General features: G+C 26.5%; 1 protein-coding gene across 1 annotated transcript; it reads right to left on the reverse strand.

Annotated features, from left to right (window-relative positions):
• Positions 1–258: 258 nt before the first annotated feature.
• Positions 259–9,012, reverse strand: LOC135922554 (dolichyl-diphosphooligosaccharide--protein glycosyltransferase subunit STT3B-like). The gene is made up of 18 exons (XM_065456946.1): positions 8,821–9,012; positions 8,672–8,780; positions 8,516–8,625; positions 8,375–8,463; positions 8,245–8,333; positions 8,135–8,200; positions 7,987–8,086; positions 7,795–7,893; positions 6,158–6,304; positions 4,135–4,338; positions 3,191–3,489; positions 2,915–2,996; positions 2,391–2,508; positions 2,053–2,224; positions 1,722–1,895; positions 1,167–1,280; positions 613–816; positions 259–516 (listed from the first exon to the last, which is right to left on the reverse strand). Exons 1-18 carry the CDS (start codon positions 8,976–8,978, stop codon positions 454–456), a joined length of 2,397 nt encoding a protein of 798 aa, XP_065313018.1. The 5' UTR covers positions 8,979–9,012; the 3' UTR covers positions 259–453.
• Positions 9,013–13,090: the final 4,078 nt, after the last annotated feature.

Consider the following 13,090-nt stretch of genomic DNA (forward strand, 5'->3'; position numbering starts at 1 on the left):
GTGAGAAGAAATAGGCTTAGAGAGTTGTTGAATAGATACTATTTATTAAAAGTAAAGGGAACAAGCCAGGGGGACAAGCTGGGTGAAAGTGCTAGACAATGACATGAAAACGCTAAGTTTGATCCAGGGCATTGTTCCGAGCCGCGGAAAATAAAGGGGATTAGAAGGGGCATACCAGAGTTAAACCTAGGAAGAATTTCATATTCTTTTTATGTCCATAGCAATTTATTATTTATATTACAAAGTATATAAAAAAAATTATACCCCTATACAAAAAAACGAATATTATATAATCATAACAAAAATATAGGATTTTAAAATTAATTGAGGATCCTCCGGTTGACATATAAAATTATATTGCAAGATATTTAATAAATATGATATTTATAAAAAAAAATCATAATATCAAATTAAAAAACTTCATGTACATTTTTTTTCGTTTGTCCGCTAATTTTACAATCTAATTTTCTCAATTTTTAACTTGTTTTTGATGAGACCTTTCTTATTTTTCAAGTTCTAAAAATAAAATAAATTGAATAAAAAGAAGAGATATTTAGATGAAAAAAAATTAAAGGTTATTTTATATTTTTAATACCTAAAAATAAATATTACCTTTTTGCTGGTGTATTTTGTGTATCTCATTTTGAGTTTAGGATTTTTAATTTTCTTCCGGTTGGAAGGTTCCTTCACTTTAAATATCCTAACTAACCAATGTTGCGTGGTGTAGGCTTCTTCTAAGTGTTCTAAATCGAAATTCTTATTTCCAATTTCAACATCTCTTGTCCTATCGTACCCGAATGGCATTCTTTGATCAAACTTTTTTTAAATTAAAAAAAGCCCAAGTTATTGAATATTAGTATTAATATCCTCATATAATTATTATAAACTCATTAATATTATAATAATAGTCAGTCTAAAAAAAAGAAATATTTTATAGTAAAAAGCGGTATTTTATTTTTAATTTTTTCCGCGAAATACACTAAACTAATATTCACTTAATTTAAATGATGATATATCTTTTTAGAAATTAAATTAAATCTAACGAGAATTGAGAGCAAATAAGATTATTGTCATTCAAACGGGATAAATTTTTATATGTTTATTATTAAAAATAATTTAAATAATTATTTTAAAATAAAATGTATATAATATAACATTCCATTTACTTTCAGCTTTCCAAAATCGTAGTATGATAATTTATACATAAGACAATTCAAAAGCGTTGGTGATCCCTCATTATCAACCCTAAATTCTCCGTTCGATGTGAAATAATCTTGTTCCTTAAAAAAATATGATTAATAATATATAAGCCTTCTACTGCGTGATAACAATTTAATACAATAATAATTAAATTTACAAGAGTGGCCAAATAAATCACGAATTTTGTTATTTGATATAACATCATAAAAAAAACAATTTTAGATCAGTATTAAAATCAGAGTACTTAAAAAATTTCTAGATTGATCAAAAATTATCAAACTATCCCGAAATGTTCACTAATCAATGTTTATTTAAAATTATAAGGCAAATAAAACCCCGATTTTATAATACACGGTTCATTTGCTCAATGAAAGGTTAAAAATAATATTACCATTTCCCTCTAATTATTTCCCATGAACAATCTCCTTAATAATTCAATATCGTATAAAAATATTATTTTAAATTTTTTATTTGGAGTTTATATAAAAAAAAAATAAGATCACAGAAAAAATGTATATTACTCTAATATCGTTTGGATGCTCTCCTTCGGCTATTCGTACCATCCATAAAAACTTGTTAATATCGTCACCCGAGAATCCTATCACACCCCCGAAAATGACTAAAACGTAATCAACCCCAAGGTTACGCATTATCGTGTATGCGGCGCTTTCGTTAGAGGACATGGCTTTGCCAACCTAACATTAAAGTGTAAAAATGTCAAGTGGGTAAATGGGGTTTCATTTCGTTTTATCATTTTTTTTCTCGGACTCTCCAATTATTGATCTTTTCTCATTTTATTTCACCTATTCAATTTTTTTAAAAACCTATTATATAAAGTTTCACATTACGTACCAATGCTATATGACTATTGTTCCAAGTATTATTGTCGACGAAAGTCGTTTTATTGCCCATACCAGCTATCTGGTATCCGTAATCCCACCAAGACATTACAGTAGCATCATCCCTAGTGTTTTGTCGAAGCCAGTAATAGGCTTCCCTAAAATCGTCTATAATGTATCGATTACTTTTGTTTTTATAAAAAGGTTATAAAATAATTATTATTTATATCCATATTATATATACTTAAAAATGCAACGTTTGGGATAGGAAGGTAAGTCAGGATATTAAGTAGTTAATAATTATTTTAATCAGGATAATATAAAAATAAAATATATATTATAACTATGTACCCCTCGTTATCATATGAGGATAAAACTACACTAGGACTAGAGTAAGCATTTGAGGTAACCCAAGTGCAATGGACTGCGAACATCAAGAGCAACAAAATACACACCAAAACGGTCAAACCTTCGTAAATTGAATTCATTTCAAAATCAAAGTAAATTTGTCAAATTAAAAAGGAGTATCGTATTCATATGTGTTATATAATTAAAGATCCATAATTTTAGAAATCGATGCTCGCTTGGATTTATATTATATTATATAAAGTTCAAACTCCATTTTTAATCCAAATATCGAAATCATATTGACCAACCTTTCCTTATCGAAAAAAACAATGCAAAACTTAATTTTGAATATTTTTTTATCTAATAACTCCTTGATCAAAATAATAGATTTGGGGAATTCTAAAATAATATCAAAAATGATTTCCATTTTAAGTTTTAGAATGAATCAAAAACGCTTGTTATTTAAATAGTAATGAAATCTAACAAAAGAACATATTAATTAAGCAATTCCTTTTTTTTTAAACTACCTTTCACATTAGATCCCACACCATTATCAAGATTAGCGTTAGTGGTTGAAGTAGGAGATAGATATTTAGGCACTTTTCCAGCCTTTATTAAATAAAATAAATTTTAAAATATTAAATTAATATGTTTTATTTAAACAATGCCAATTAAACCACAAATACACAATATTTTATAAGAAACCAACCAGTACAAAAAAAAGATTTCGGCTTGCGAATTTTTCTAAAAATATTGAGTTAGCCGTTTTTAAAAATAACACGAAATAAGAAATAGGACCTAACCTTATCGTAAAGGCTGCGTTTGGTTGTTTCTTCCTTGCCCTTGTCAATCTCTCCGGAAGAATTTTCGCTACTCACGTTACTGCCCGATCTTTTAACGTGTTTGGAACTTGGTTGCTTGGATGACACGTGATTAGTACTCTTATCGCTCTGTTCTATTGCATCATCATCATTTTTCAGGTAGGAATTGAAGAGGGTGGAAAAGGAGATGCTGGCCAAGACACATATTACAGGTGTAAGAGTCAGCATTAGGCGAACCATGACGCCAGCGAAATAGACGGCACTCATCGCGAATAGGATAACTGGGTTTAAGGTAATTGTAAGAATATGTTATATAATATATTTTTTTATATGGCTACTTTATGAAATATATCAAGAGAAATAATATATTGTTTAAATTTTTGGCTAATTGGCTTGACAATGTATAAGAATTGTGTAATGTAATGTCCTATAGGTCTCTTTAATACAGAATTCTTCCCTTCCAAAAAAAATATAAATATTCCCTAGAGTTCTGTAACTGGCGGAGAAGACAAAATAGACGGGTAGAAAGAAAAAGCATGAAGACTTTGCTCAAAGTTGGGAAAAAGGTTTGGCCATCTATTATAAAAATTTAGAGGCTTAGGTAATATGTATTTTAGCCAAAATCTTGATAACAGTTTTTAAAAATCAACTAATTCGTCAGGTAAACCACATATTTTAAATAAAATTAACTTTTAGAGATTTTTTTAAAACACTTAATAATTCGTGAAAGTTTTTTTTTAATTGAAAATATTAATTTTATGGCATTTATTTTATTCAAGTATAGATGGCAAATAAATCAATTTAAATATCGGATTGGTATCGGTTATAGAATCGGGTTTGTAGTAAGAAATATCGAATCAGAGGGAAAAAATTTATGGATCAGCACAGCCCTAAAACTAAGGTAAATAAGAGTATAAAAGGCTAACTAAAAACGCGCGTATCGTCTAGTTTCTTGAATACGAACCAAAGGCCGGCCGGGAAGGCGCAAAGCAAGACGTGGTTATCAAAGAAGAAACTGCACCAAGTAGTGGGTTGATGCTCGGAGACGGATACAATTATGGGAATATGAATCTTGGCATAACCCGTGTCCCATAAAGAGTAAAATCGACCGCTCCAGGGGGCGATGTAACCTTGGATATTTAAATTGTATAAAAAATTTTATTAGTGCACATTAAACCTGAGAGATGGATATGAATTTATTTTTCTAAACAGCAAAATTAGCTAAATAAATAAAATGGCGTATTTTTCTTCTTTTAAATGATTAATAATGTTTATATATTTTTTTTAATTAAGAAAGAATCTAAAAAGTTTTCTATCACGTCACTTTCAATGCCTGGCTTATAGACAAGATTTTGGAATGTGGGATAATGGGCCCGGCTATAAAAATTTCTAACATAAATATGTGGCATAGATTTTATTAATCAATTTCTTTATTAAAATCAGTATCTATGCAGCATTTCAAGTATTGGATATCTGCACAGCTCAACCATAAGCTAGGCGGCTGAAAAATTTATGGGTTGGTCATCTCATGCACACAATTACACAGAATTTCGGGTATCTAATTTAACCTTAAAAAAATTCAATTTAATTTTTCTTCGGCAGATAACCTTTACAAAACCTTAAGATATCAATTTAGGCTGAGCATTGTTAAGTTTATTTATTGAATTTTTTTAAAAAAATATTTTATATCACAATTACTTTTATAAATTTATTTTATGGTATAAAACTAATGCTTTAATATAAATTTATCCATTTACTTTTTATAGTTTAATTTTGTACCCAGCCTAGCCCATAAGATCTACTCCAGCTTGTGAGCTACACTGATCTCCAATACATAAGATACGGTTTGACTACTTCTATTAGTTGATAATAGAAAAAAATTATTCAATAGAACCTATGTCATATTTTTATGCTATCGATCTGCATAGCCCAGTTCACTTATCCCGCATACAAGGACATTAAAAATTGTAAGTAACTTTTTAGATCATTTTATTATTTTAAAAATATAATATAGGAATATTAGTAATCATATTGCCCATTTTTTTAAATCTAGTTTTCACATTACGATATCTTAAAGGCATATCTCCATTTTTTGTATTCATATTAGGCAAATGTTGCCTTAATTATTTTTATCTAAATTTATTATTTACAAGCGGGTAGTTTTTCATTAAACAAAAACAGACAAAAAAGGACCATATTTCAAGCTTCAACCCCTGGACAAATTTATAACAGCTAGGAGAGTAAAATTTTTGTCTAAATAATAGGTTACTCTTTCTATATAAAATCTAGATAGTCCAGCATAGAAAACGAATCAAAATCCGGCGCGCTGGAAGTTGAATTGCACTGGGTAAAACAGGAGAAATATAGTTAACTCGAGTCTATTTATTAAAACTATGATTTTGTAAAACACCTTATAAATATAACTAATTTTAATTAAGGAGAGCGTATAGCTTTTCTACTGTAATGAATTCATTAGTATATTCATTTATTCTTTCTATCAAAGTAAGTTATGCTTTATAATAAAATTTATTATACAATTGTATAATTTTTTAATAAATTATTAATTTTATAAAACCAGACACTCGTTAAAAAACCATTTTTTATGCTTCAATCTACAAAAGTATAAAAGCTAGGTGGTTAAAATTGTTGACCAATTATATATAACTTGAACATTAGTTTGTATAAAAAATCGTGGGGGACTGGCCAAATAGTGATTGATTTGTGGAATGACCCCGTCCTTATTAAAATACACATTCAAATCCAGTGCGCCAGAAATTAGATTGGAATGAGTGAAACCGGTTTTGGGAAATAGACAACTCGGGTTCTTTTATTAAAACTATGATTTTAGTAAAACACCTCTAACAATAACTAATTTATTTTAAAGAGAAAGTATAATTCTCGGTAAAGAATTTATAGTTAAAGTTATTAAATATTCCTTCTTTTTTATACCAAAGTAAGTTAGGAGAACAACGTTCGCAAATACGGAAGCGGCTCCTATAAGTATCGACGTAGTGAATAGTTTCCGGAAAAGATTTTTGGGAATAAAATTTCGAAGATATTTAACGAAATTGTAGATGTTGAGTAAAAAGAAAACGCCTAAAATTAATATTCATTTTATAAAAAAAATCATAGAGGTATAATTTAAGAAGGTCACTTAAAAATAGGTTTGGTCTATAAATTAGAAGAAAAAAAATAAAATTGTTAATTATCTTAAAGCTATATATTTATAAAATAATTCTAAACGTTAAAATAATCATAAGAATTTAACTAAATCCATATAACCTTTTTTCAGCCTCAAATTTTTTTTAATCTCCTCAAATAAAATCGAAGTTCTAATTTATCTAAATAAAGAATTATCAAAAGATCAATTTACAATTTAACATCTTTATTTATAAAATTAAATTATAAGGCTGTGTCCAAAATATTAAAAAATTAAATTCACTATAACTTTCGAAATCTTAATGAAAATAAATCTTATATAAAATTTTACAAATTCCAAAATTTTAACATATAATTTCATTAAAATTTTAAAATTTGTTAAAGTTTTAAAACTTTTCGAATTTTTAAAAAAAATTTTGGACATAGGCTAATAAATTTTTTTCTAATGAAATTGAATTGGCTTAATATTTTCTTAATTAAGGACAAATCTAGGAACCAGAAAAAGAACTTTAATTTAAAATTTATAGGGCAGGAGCCATTTTAAAAAATTGCCAGGAACTGTTCAGAAGCAGCTCAATATATATATCATTCAAAATGTTGTGTGATTTCTATTTAGAGGATTTATTTTCACTGTTTTACAGTTTGAAAAAAGTAACTAGAACAGAAACCAGAACCAAATTTTACACATTTTTAGGAACCTGAATCCTTTTTAATCCCCAAAACCTTTTTATAACATTGTTCTTATGACGTTTGCTCTGACTCATTTAAACTGGTCAGTCTATTTAGAATTCCTATAAAACTTTCTCTATATTGATATCTAACTAGTGCTGTCAAAAGGCTCGATTTTTAAAAACAGCAAGCTCAATATTTTAGCAAAAAAATAATATGCAAGCCTGAAGATTTTGTTCTTAGATGGTAGAAAGGTTTGGACATCTATAAACAAAATCCCAAGGCTTGCGTAATATTAAATTAGAGTAGGAAAATAATTCCCTGGAAAAAAATCCCCAATAATAATTCTTAGAAAATAATTCTCCAGAATTTATTTTCTCAACATTTTTAAAAATATTATTTGAGAATTTTTATTCCTACATTTATATAGAATTTTTTCTCCTATTTTATTAATTTTGTAATTTTTAATATCTTAAAATACATGGATTTTTTTTCTGGGGAATTATTTTACTACATTCTAAACTAGACCTAACCATCACTAATAATCAAAGATTTTATGATTTTTACTAAATCACCATTTATTTTGGTCTAGTCTTGAGTAGGTTGTCATTTTCAGTAATTATACTTTATATTTTATAAATTTTGTATTTGTAATTAATTTATTTTTAAATGTAGTTAAGCCCCACTGAGCATGCATGAGCAATCTGCCAGCAGTAAAATAAAACCCAATAAATTATCCAAATAAATTTGAAAATTACCAGCAGCAGCCATATGTTCACTTGTCCTTAAAGGCTGAAATCCTACAAATGGAATTTGCATTGACAATATCAAACCCATAATGTAAAATGTTGTATACGCTTTGATTTGATTATAAATTATATAAATAAAGATCAAAAATATAACAAATTTTTGTAAAAGATTAGTTAATCATATATATTTCTAAAACTCACATATGTATAATTTTGGACTATATCTTCCCATAATCAAAAGTACAAAAATATGTAGGGGTATAAGATTGATTATATAAACATAACCACCCCATGCTGACACCTATGTTAAATAATATAAAGTTATTAATTTATTTGTGAATTTGATTACCATATAAAAATAGGACAAAGCTGTTAGAACAGACCAAAAAACAGAGCCAGATTTCACAGATTTGATCTAAAAGAATAACCCATTTTTAATATTTAGAATTATTATTGTACCCACAAGTAATAAGTAAACATTAGAGCAAATATTGCTATTCCTTCATTATCATAACTTCCAGCAACAGATCTACTAATATAACCAGGAACTAATAGCAATTTTAAAAATTGGATAATTGATTTAGTAAACCTATTGCTATAAAACATGCTGCTAACAAGCCAGCACCAGAGTCCCATAATTCTTTTGTAAGTAAATAAGTAGCTATTGCTGTGAACCCACTTAAGATGGTATAAAAATAATATAAATATATTTTAAAATATATATATATACCTAAAAACAGGGGCTAAGAATACACATATCTCTTGAATATGTACTGGTATGTGAAGTGAGTGTAATATGGAATGGATAGCTCCAGATGTTATCATCAACCCAGGATATACCTTGAAATATATTTTGTAAAAACTATTGTTTCATCAAATTTTTTACAGTGCCTCCAACAATTCGGCCCAATGGATACCAAGCTCTTTCATCAAACCAATTTAAAAAATTATAAAATCCATTTTCCACCATATAATGTGTAGCACGATAATTAAACCTTTATTTAATGAATTAAAATTTAATATATAATTATTTACCATGGATCAAATTCATGAATAATACTTTCAAAACGAATGACCGCAAAAAGCCTAGCGCTAAAGCCTACAACACAGGCAAGCAATAAAACAATAAATGTTATTAGACTAAGCCATGCTTGAGGTGTAGATATAGCTGTTTTTATGCTAAAACTTGACATATTCGTATTTTCATTTATGAATGAATGTTATCAGAGTTTGCCACGCTAGATTTATAATTTATTAATACAATCCTCGAATCCCTTATAAAATCAAATTTAATAATTTTTCAGGTACGCAGAATGAATCTGAAAGTCTTTCGCTTAGCAAATGACACAAGGATCTTATATCTTGAATCTTTTTTATATTTTTGAAGATTATATACTTTTTAATAAAGGATATATAATTTAAATTCTTTTTTAAGGACCTATTCAACTTAATAAGAATAGAGCATACATAAAACAAATTATTAAAAATGAAAAAAAAATGGATTATAAAGGTTTTGAAATAAATAAACATTTAATCTCTGCCAATTTGGTAATTAATTCAAATGCAAAACTGAATAATCATTCTACCAAAGCAGAACCCAAAATAGAATTATATATTTTTTAATTTTTTTTCATAATTTAAAAATTATATAACCTTTACTTAAAATATAATTTCTTATCCTTTAAATAATTAACTATACATTAATCATTTATTAACATTTTAGAAAATTTTCAAAATAAATATTTCCTCATAATAAATGGATGGAATAAAAAGGATTCCGCGTTTACATGTGAAGGGGGGGGGGGGTTAGGGTAGGTACAGATTGCTTCCAATTTTTTTAAGGTGCGTAGGGGGTAGGCATTTAAAGGGGTTAGGTTAGATAGAGTATTGGAGTGTTATCTAATAAATGACAAATTATATTATTGTAAAAATTATTTTAAACGTATTTATAGATCTATTATAATAATACAATGATATTGCTAAACAAACACTATATTTTGCATCTTGCCCACAATCATAATCATTATTTTTCAAATAAAACTTATTTCTGTATAATTTTCTGCTATTTTTTGAAATGTAATTTAAAAGGGTTAAACATGCTATCAGCAAACTCATATTCATACAATTAATTAGAATAATACATTACATTCATAAATAAAGGGGATTTTAATAATTCATGTTTTAAATAATAACCCTTTTTTTACATACACTTTTTTATTAGTTAGTAATAGAGTACTGATAATTTTAAAATAAGAGTACCTATTATTAAAAACGGATAATTATGTGAGAATATCACCACTAAAGGTATTTAATTTTTTTTAGAATGACAATATTTTCACTGGATGCAATCCCCCCCCTCCCTCAAAAATCTATGATCCCATTATTAATTACAACTTTTTAATTTTAATACTCCTTTCAGATATTTTAAGAATAATTTAAATTATTTTATCTCTACTACCAACTATCAAAATATTGCTAATAAAAATGTGTTATTTTTAGATCATGAATTCAATTAAAAACCCCCTCATTTAAAATGTGCATTATTATAGCATTATGAGTTTGCTGAGAATGTCTAACCCTTTTAAATTACATTTAAAAGAAAAGCAAAATGTTTTATTTGGAAAAAAATGTCTATGATTGTTTGCATTATATATTTGTCAGCAATATTATCATTATTGGTCTATAATATTAATATTAATTTTTGCAGTAATATATTTTATCCTATTTCATCTCAAAATTTAATAGATAACCCCCCCCCCCCCAAAAAAAAAAAGAAGAAGTTTTTTTATCCTACTCACATTAGAGTAGACTCCCCCCCCCTCTTAAGGAAAATTGGATGCAAATTGTTCCTACCCCCCCCCCCTTTACTCATGTGTAGACACTGTCTGTAGGCATAGATATTTGAGGAGTGTTTGCTACCAGTGAATATCCTTCATTTAAAAGCATATTTTCAAATAATTATTTTCCTCACTACAGGTTATCGATCTATTCTTAAAAAAAAGTAAGGGAGTTGTTAAAAAGGCCCTCTTATACTTTTTATCTAAAAATACTAAATGATATGCGGAGGATCTAGACGTTGTAAGTGTTACAGATTTTCTGCTAAAAACATCTTATAAATCTAATCGCTAAATTAACTTAGGGAAATTGGAATCTATAACTTTTTCTATCGATTTCATTTTTGCAAAAATTCATTTTAAAAAATATAAACTAGTATTGTTAAGTAACGTCCTACGTTACCTTTTTTTAGAAAAATAAGTATTTCGTTACTTGTTTCAAAAGATAACGAGTAACGCGTTTTTTTTTCCTTTTTAGGAATGATTAAAGCAAAAACTTACTTTTTACTTTAAATAAATTTTCTAAATTTTCTAAATATTCAAAAAATATTTTTTATATATTATATATTATATTTTTTAAAATTCTATATAAACAATTTAAGCTGGAATTTATAAAGAATCAATCAGTATATTTAATTTATATTCTCTAACATCATAATTTATTTTATAAAGAATATATGTCAATAGTATTTATTTCTACAGATGAAGGTGATTTAACTCTGCGCTGGTCCCAGTATGAAACATTTGGTAAAATAAATAAATAAAATTAAGTGCACCGCCTACTTTTATAAGTGTATTTTGTGCCCTAATTCAAATTTTTCAAGATCGATTTCCAGCAGTTCAAATATAAAATACCAAGTTAACGATATGAATTTAGATTGAATTCTGAAAGAGATTTTAAAACAATGATGAGGAGCTGAACAAAGATTCTTGTGAGCTGATCAAATAAAATATTTTGAAAATAAAATAATTCTATAAATAATTTTAATAAATTCCCCCGAATAAATTTTTTATTAAATATAATACAATCCTCCAAATTCTCTACTCTAGATGATCATGTGTTTAGCTGTGCCAAACCTGTTTTGAGCACTGCGCTCTTTTCTATCTGATCAATTTGAAAATCAATTGTTGTTAAAAATAAATAAAAATAATAATTACAAAAAAAAGTACCTATTTTATAATATATTATTTTTTGTATAATTTTATTTGTATTATCTAGGTGGAAAAAAATATAATTTATATATTAGTAATTTTTTAAAGTAACTAGTAACTCATTTCTTTTTTTTTTGAATAGCGAGTACTGCGCTCCTTTTTTCACAAGGTAACGACTAACGATAGCGCGTTCTTTTTTTAAACTTAACAAGTAACGCGTTTCTTCTTTGAAGCAACTTTTAAAGCACTAGATTAAACTGATAAATTGTTAATTTTTAAGCTAACTCGATTACAAATTTAATATTTAAATAAATATATGATATTTTTAAAATTTAATTTATAATAAAATTTTTTAGAAAATGTGGCGTAAACTGTCAATATTTTTTTTAATCGTCATATATAAACATTAAAGGTCAATCAACGATTGTAAAGTTGTGATTGAACTTAATATAAATACTTTATTATTAATTATTAATATAGATATGCAATTTTAAAAAGATAATATAGTCATTCGTTTGTTTTTTTTAACTTTTAAATAACTTTTATAATTGAAATTAAATTAATTTATAAAATATTTGAATTTTTATTGTGTTTTATTAAATTAAATAAATTAATAAAATATATTCAAATTTATTTTTGTGTTTTGTAATAAATATAAAATATTTGTTATTTTTTGATAATTAAAATCAGGGATCTAAACAGTAACGAATATCGGTTAGGTTTAGGTTCAGATAAAAATAACTCATGGTTCCGGTTTGATTATTAAAAAATAATAACAATTCGGTTTTAATCTTTAAAACCCGGTTCAGATCTTATCGCATATAGAGTTATGTAAAAAACGAATATCTAAAAAATAATTTTGAACTGCAATTAAAATATTTTAAAGATTTATTCTGTCAAATTATATCTATTAGGAGATAAATTTCAGAGCTGAGAACACTTCCGAACTGTCACTGTCAAATAGTAATATAGAAAAATATCTAAAGATAAGTAGTGATACTTTTTTTAATAATAACTCATCATTAATCTACCTTAAAAGTATATAAATATCAAAAGATTCAAACCGGTTCACATGAATATTTAGAGATTCGGGTAGGGTTCAGATGAAAAAAATTTTACGGTTCAGGTTCGGTAATTAATACCGGTTTTACGGTTCAGCTCAATTTCAGTTTGGATCCCTTCTTAAAATACAAATAATAAATACTTTGTATTTTATACAGGTATTCGCGTTAGTGCCTAAACCCGGATTATCTGCTATAAATATTATAATTTCTATTTCACTTTCGTAAATAAAACTGCGAAATTATTTTATTTCTATT

Source organism: Gordionus sp. m RMFG-2023, chromosome 1 (genome assembly GCF_954871325.1).
Source record: "Gordionus sp. m RMFG-2023 chromosome 1, tfGorSpeb1-WG-v2, whole genome shotgun sequence".
Lineage (NCBI taxonomy): Eukaryota > Metazoa > Nematomorpha > Gordioida > Chordodea > Parachordodidae > Gordionus > Gordionus sp. m RMFG-2023.